The sequence below is a fragment of the Leishmania donovani genome, chromosome 27 (assembly GCF_000227135.1).
Source record: "Leishmania donovani BPK282A1 complete genome, chromosome 27".
NCBI classification, from domain to species: Eukaryota; Euglenozoa; class Kinetoplastea; order Trypanosomatida; family Trypanosomatidae; genus Leishmania; species Leishmania donovani.
The window spans coordinates 811,132-818,097 of NC_018254.1; the positions used below are offsets into that span (position 1 = coordinate 811,132).

The 6,966-nt window shown below is 61.0% G+C and overlaps 3 protein-coding genes across 3 annotated transcripts; all 3 read right to left on the reverse strand.

Moving 5' to 3' along the window:
- LDBPK_271970 (ribonucleoside-diphosphate reductase small chain, putative) lies at positions 1-588 on the reverse strand (the record flags this gene model as incomplete). Its single annotated transcript, XM_003862000.1, has 1 exon — positions 1-588. A coding segment is annotated over one exon (588 nt), but the record flags the coding sequence as incomplete, so codon positions are not given.
- A 975-nt stretch (positions 589-1,563) lies between these two features.
- On the reverse strand, positions 1,564-2,712 carry LDBPK_271980 (hypothetical protein, conserved; the record flags this gene model as incomplete). Its single annotated transcript, XM_003862001.1, has 1 exon — positions 1,564-2,712. One exon carries the CDS (start codon positions 2,710-2,712, stop codon positions 1,564-1,566), a length of 1,149 nt encoding a protein of 382 aa, XP_003862049.1.
- A 1,068-nt stretch (positions 2,713-3,780) lies between these two features.
- LDBPK_271990 (hypothetical protein, conserved) lies at positions 3,781-6,339 on the reverse strand (the record flags this gene model as incomplete). Its single annotated transcript, XM_003862002.1, has 1 exon — positions 3,781-6,339. The coding sequence occupies one exon, from the start codon at positions 6,337-6,339 to the stop codon at positions 3,781-3,783; it is 2,559 nt and encodes an 852-aa protein (XP_003862050.1).
- Between the last annotated feature and the right edge of the window lie 627 nt (positions 6,340-6,966).

Genomic DNA, 6,966 nt, shown 5'->3' on the forward strand with positions numbered 1-6,966 from the left:
CTGTATTGCGTGCAACAGTCGCAGCTTCTCCTCGCTGTCCGTGATGTACGTGTCCAGCAGCACAGAGTACGTCTCCGAGTGGATGTTCTCCATCATCAGCTGGAACCCGTAGAACGCGCGCGCCTCTGGCACCTTCACGTCGCTCATGAAGCGCTGCGCAAGATTCTCGATGACTATGCCGTCGCTGCCGGCGAAGAAGGCAAGCACGTGCTTGATGAAGTGCCGCTCCCCGTCGTTCAGCGTTGCCCAGTCCTTCATGTCGTTGCCCAGGTCGATCTCCTCCACCGTCCAGATGCAGCTCTCCTGCTCCTTGTACTTGCGCCAGATGTCATGGTACTGGATTGGGAAGAGGACGTAGCGGAATGGGTTCTCCTGCTGCAGCGGCTCCTCCTCGGCATTCGTCCCCTCGGCAACCTTGTCCGCTGTCAGTACCTCGGCGCCAGCCGCAACCGGTTTCATGACGAGATTCTCCGTCTTGGCAGCATCGGTGGCCGCGCCATCGGTCGGCGTACAAGCAACTTCCGCCTCCACATCCTCCTCACGCGGACGCTTCGCGGCAGGCTGCAGGTTGGCTTCGGTGGACGGCATGATGATGAGCCGTGGATCGCACAGGCTCGAGGGGAGAGAGGAGTCTGAAGAAGATCTAAGCGCGTGTGCAGAAAAATGGGTGTATGCGTTTCTATGGGAAGTGGAGATGAGGAGGAGTGGTCAGGGGAGCGTGTGTGTGCGCTTCTATCGAGGTACAACGGGGGAAGCAGTGAGGGAGAGCGAGAGCGAGAGATGGCTGCTTGGGTGGGTGGGTGTGTGTGTGTGTGTATGTGTGTGTGTGTGACGAGAAGCGAGAAGCGAGAAGCGAGAAAAGACAATGGTGAGCGCGATGATGGGCGTGCACGTGCACGTGAAAGGCGGCATGACACTCATGAGCGCGATGATGGGCGTGCACGTGCACGTGAAAGGCGGCATGACACTCACACAGCATAGCATGATGGATGTCGGCCCACATGTGAGTGAGAAGTGCAGCACCACGATCAAAGAAGGGCACCGACGCCCCGCGAGTGCTCGAGGGCTAGGAAAGGCGATCTGTGATGGGTGTGAATGCAGTGCGCCGTATGCGTGCACACAAACAGTCGCGCAGTGGTCATTGTCACGTCTCCATCGCCTGTATCGATGCTTGATTCAGAGTTTACCTTCGTGCATGCGCCTTCGCACGTTTTTTTAAGCGAGCTGTAAAGTAGCGACGGAGAAAGAGGGGCACAGGGGAGGGGTCGGCGAAGGACAAGACATGCCCTCACGTGCACAACCGCCAACGTGCGGGCGTAGATTTTGTTAGATGAACGTATGGCAAGCGATGAGGGAAAGAGATCTGGAGGTGGCCGAGCGTGAGACAGAGAAAACATGCGCGGAGGTAAATGCGTCGCGGTAGCGAGCGCAAAATCAGCGCAGACAAGCCATGGGGATGTCGTTGTCCACCACCCCTCACCTCCTTCCCGACTTTCCCTTTCGCTCAACCCTCTGCGCGCCTGCTCTCCATACCTTTGGCCCCGTCACCCACAATGACTTCGATTAGGTGTGTGGTCGCTTACGCGGGCCCTTGCGGGTGCTTGCTGCTGCGCCGCCCTCCCCATCCTCCTCTCTTTTCGGGATGGCGCACTCGATGGACACGATACGACGCGCTGGTGTAGCACCACCTGTGCCACCGGCGGACGCGCGTGGCTTGCGTGCGCGCTTCTTCGGCCTCGCCTCAGGCCCGCCCTCTGCCTCCCCGCTGGAGAACTGAGCCGCCGGTTGCGTCGTTTCTGTTAGGTAAAATGGGCCTGGCGCTGCACGCGGCGGCCGGATGCCCATGCAGCGCATAGCGGCCGGCTCGGAGATGAGCAAGACTGCTTGACCTGGCACGATCGGCTCGTCCTCTAGGCACCGCGCTGTCACGCGCAGCTGTTGATCCTCAGGGACACCAGTGCAGCATCTGCGCTTCGCGGCAGCAGCCGTCGTGGTGGCTGGCAAGGAGGCATCGAGCGCTGCATCGTCACCGCTCGGCTCTGCCTTCTCGTCTTTGACCCCCTCCTGCGACACATTATCGGTGCCTGCCTCCGAAGCATCTCCGAGTAACAGCGTTGCTGCATCGTCCGTACTGCCCCTGGCTGCCACCGCGGCGGACACGGCCACTGTCGGTACCCGCACTTGCATGCACGACGTGAACGGCGACGCCTCCGAGACACCGGCGCAGATCCCGTGTTGGAGGCGAGCTGCGACAAGGGTCACCATCACGTTCACCTGCACATCGCCGCGCGGGTTTACCTGGCGAGCCGTGTCGGCGTGAATCTCAGCGGACTTGATGTGGACAATCACGTAGGGTGTCGACGAAGATGACGACGTGGGCGCCGCACGGTTGTCGAGAGCGCTGTGTGCACCGCGGCTATGCTTGGCGCCATCTTCGGCCTCCTGTTGCAAGAGCTGCTGTTGGGCGAGGTCCTCTGCAGATGCCTCGTAGGGGCGATGGAGCAACTTCTTCAGAAGCGTCGCATGCAGGATGTTGCGGTCACGCAAGTGGCGCAGTGGCAGCACGACCGAAATGACCTTGGTGATGACGATGGCGTCGGTGAAGGTAGCGGACCTCATGGAAAAGAACGGCGGCGGGTCAGGCGCACTTGCAGACGCATTTGCCACGGCTGCCTTTGACAGCGCTGCCTTCTTTCCCCGCTGCTGCGCCATTACGCTTACCTGTGTGTGTGTGTGTGTGCGGGGGTGGGTGGGTGGGTGTGTGTCGGTGTAGCTCGCTAAACAGTGTGCGTGCGTTAGCATGTACACATATGTTCGTGCATGTGAGTACGTCTGTGCACAACGCGGGACGCAAGGTATGCCTGGTGCTGCTTAGCTGAAGAGTATGTGCACGCGCGAAGTGCTTGAGAGAGTGCGAGATAGAGAAGGGGGAGAAGAAAAGCACGTAATGCACGCAGGCAGAAGAGAGAAGGAAGAACACTCAAGACACCGCCGTGCGCTGGCGCCGACGCGCATCTAGGCAGAGACAGCGTGCCCTCTTCGTTGTCCGAGTAGCAACGAAAAAAAAAAAACGTTCGATGAAGGCATCATTGAAAAGGACAAAGTGGGGCGTCAGCGCGCACGACGACGATAAGAGCGGTGACGGCGGGTGAGAGCTGCTGGACGTGCGCGTCCCACGCAACGCCCTTCGCTATCAGAGTGTGTGCGGCCCCGTTTTCGCTGCTTTGCGTAGCGGCGCGTGCGCAGGCACTCGCGTATTTGGCCATGGAAGGCGGCAGGACTGTGGTGCATTGCCGTCAGCTGGCGCACCTGCGTAAAACAGCTGGAAAAAAAAAAATGCATATCGTGCGGGAGAGGGGGGAGAGCTTGCTCGTTCTGGGGGTCTACGAGTGGGGATGGGTAAGCTGCACGGGAGACGAACGTCGAATACTACAACGAAGCAGTACGCGCGCACACGAACAACAGCAAGCCTACGCATAATCGCCCACATACGCGCGGGGGCGCGCTCATCAGCGCATGTGCCAAGAGGAGATATCATTCGGGCTGCCAACGCTCCACCGAGCTCTCGGCAGACAGCGGCAACGTACATTCCATCCTCGGGCTAGAAAAGATCCGCTCTCTACTTCGCATATTGCCGCTCTGCTGCCAGTTGTTAGAGGAGCACAAGCTCGGCCTGCCACCACCACTCGGACCGACTCGCGTCGTGATCGTGCGGAAGGCTGTCACAGACGTGGTCGGCTCACCGTGGTGTCGCCGTGCTCGCTGCCGCCGCAGCTCCGTCTAATGAACGCCACCGCTCGAGTTCACATCATCGCCGTCGGTGGCCATCCTTGTGGGGCTCTCAATCAGCATAAGCGAATCCTCGTTGCTCTCGTGATTAAATCGACTGTCACTGCGACTACGGCTGCTCGCCGGGCTCTCAAGTACGTAGTCCAACATGTCACGCACCTCCACGGCCTGGTCAGGTGATTCCTGCCACGACTTTAAAGCGCAGTTGTAGTACTCCTGCGTCAGCGGGTCCCAGAACATGTTGCGGTCGAAGGAGTAGTACATGTCACTGCGGTCATCGTAGACCCAGTCGGTTGCGCCGGCGATCAGCACGCCGAGCTCCGCGGCGGTAAGGTAGTTGGAGTCGTACTCACGGTTGAAGAAGCGGAGAAACTTGTGCTGACGCTTGCGGGCTTGCTGATAGACCGGCGCTGCACGCCGCTTGTCTGGTAGGCCTCGCTTCTGCTTCGAGGACAGCGACGACTCTGTCGCTTCCGTCTGTGGCCCAGCGCTGCGCTGACGACCCGTGCGTGGCAGGGACAAATCCCCAGGCGACGCTCGCTGCCGGTCACGACGCTGGCGCTGGGCGTTGTCGCCGGCGGCCGCCACCGCAGCCCCGGCGCTCCGGCCACGCGTGACGAAGCTGCTCTCCGTGTTGTGATCTGATGCGTTGAATGCCGCCGTCGCTGCACCAGCAGCAGCAGCGCGGGCGCCGCCGTCGTCGAAGGAAAGCGTTGGCACCGACGGATGCTGTCGGTAGCGGCGAGATTCGCTGTCACTGAGCAACCCGAAGCCCGCATCGTCATCTGTATCGTCCGGCACGCCGAGAAATGAAACGTGCAGCTCGCCGTGCTGCAGTGGAAGCGAGCCAGGAGTGGGCCTTGTTGACGCAGCAGTCGTGGCAGTATCGATGCCACAGCCAATGCCACGATGCGCAGACTGGACGTTGAAATCCACGCCACCGGCGAGGAAGTTATCGGGTGCGGGTGCTGCTGGCTGCAATGAAGTCGAGTTGACGCTGCGCAGCGCGTCACCATTTGCGCCCTCATCCTCACTGCCGTCTTGATCGCCATGCCTTCGACTGTTGAAAGGGGCTGCAACGGCACCCATGGAGATCGTCGCTGTTGCGCTTCTCGGAACAGAGGCGACAATACTCGGCTGCCTTGTCGACCGATTACCATCAAGCTGCGAGGTTGTTCGTGCGGCGTCCCAGGTACTGCGAGCACAGCTCCCACCAGCGGCATCACGTGTGACGCTGGAGGTTGTCGACGAGTTCAGCATATGCACAATGTAGTCTTCAGCCCGAGCACTGCGGGAGATCCGGTGACGCTCTGCCCGAAGTTGGTTGCGCGACGTGACACGGATGTTGTGGATGTAGCTGTGCATGCACAGCGCGAGCACAAGCAGCAGCCCATGCACGGCGACGGCGCCGATGTACAGCCGGTACCCGTAGCGGTAGTGAACGTTGCACGCATCGCCGGGCACGTGCTCGCCCTCGCAGGTGCGCCGCACGCAAGAGGTGTAGAGGTCAAACAGCACCACCGTCACAATGCCAATGCAGAGGCTCAGCAGGAGGTCGAAAAAGAGCAGCACAAGCGCACCACTTCGTGTCGGCCGAGCCGCAATCCGAAAGCCCAGAAACAGCGCCACCACCTCGCACAGGAGTTGCAGAATGCCCATCGTCCACATCACCCCAAGAAAGCGACGAACGAATCCCGCAGATGCATGGCAGAGGATGGCGCCGGTGACGTTGTCTAGAACGATCCACTCCACCCACGCGCTCTGCCATGAAGCGCACGTGCGCTGAAACCCATCTCGGCACGAGAAGAACAGCCCGACGGACAAGAACGAGTCGTTGTTCTGCACGCTCAGCCACTCCGTCGTGCACGCGCAGAGAACAAGACAGAAGACGGTGAAGCTGAGCACGAGCAGCATCAGAATGCAGAACCGCCAGAGAACGTTGACGGCATTGTACTTCTGCTCCTTGTAGAGCACAAAGTTCTCCAGGTCGTAGCGGCTGTAGGACGCTCGCTGATGCGGTGCCAGGACAACCATGCTGCAGCCCATGCGATGACGGAGGACGACCACGGCGGGAATGTCGGAAGCCGAGCCGTGCGGCCTCTGTTCCTCAACAGTGGTCAAGAGCGGCACGTCGAGTGGAACCGCGCGGGCTGCTAGCCGGTCAGAGGGCACCTCCGCACCGTGCTCGGCAGAGAAGACCTCGTCCTCACGCAGCGCAGAAACATCGGTTTCTCTGGCAGTAGCGCTACGGCCGCCGCCCCCAGTCCCCCGCTTCGCAGAAAGACGCGGGGAGCTCGTGAGAGGAAGCACCTCGGCCAGGTCAATGCTGACGTCAGCACAGCTGACGGAGGCATCGCCTCTCCCGTCGCCGCAGCCACCACGGCCAGCCCTGCTCTCCCGGGTCCCCTCCGATCGGAGGCGCTGCGCTTCCGTCGCAGCATCAGTTTCAGAGGCTATGGTATTGCCTGCGCGAGCTCGACTCCCGCTGTCGGTCCTCAGGCCGCCAATGTCACTGCCAGAACCGCCGCTCAGCGCTTCGGCCGACGGCATTTTGGGCCTCGAGTAAGAAAAAGAGGCAGCAGTGGGAATAGCAGCAGCAACAGCAGGAACAAACGCCGACGATGCCGCCGCCTTCATCAGCACCTGACACAAAGAAACTCGGCTGATCACTATGAGTTGGCCGCACCTGAGGCAGAGTGCTAAAGGTGTCGGCGATAAGAAGACGCGGGAAGATGCCGCTGCTTCACAGAGCGCGAGCGATTGGGAGATGGGTAGAAAAAGTAAAGAAACGGCGCCCGTCGCTCCACACGATGCATCACCGTAAAATGCGAAAGACAGAGCAAGCCAAGGCGCACGCTGACGCACCCCGAAAGAGAAACGGGGGTGAAGTTTGGCTGGAGGACGCGCCCGAAACAAGTCCGCAAACGAGCCTCCCACGACACCCACAAGTCACAGTGAAGACCGACGGTTTTCCTTTTTTCCTTCAGCGCGGTCATTCGCCGCCATGGAGCACGAGCCCAGCCACCCCCACCACCACCACTCTGGCCCCCGGCCCGGCCGCACAGGACCGTCATCGCGCGGCGCGAAGCAGCGGGACACACACGCCTCCCAGCAATGCGCCGCCACAGTCGCCGGGGCGCGGCCTCCGCCTCAACGTCGGCACACCACCCGCGCCCC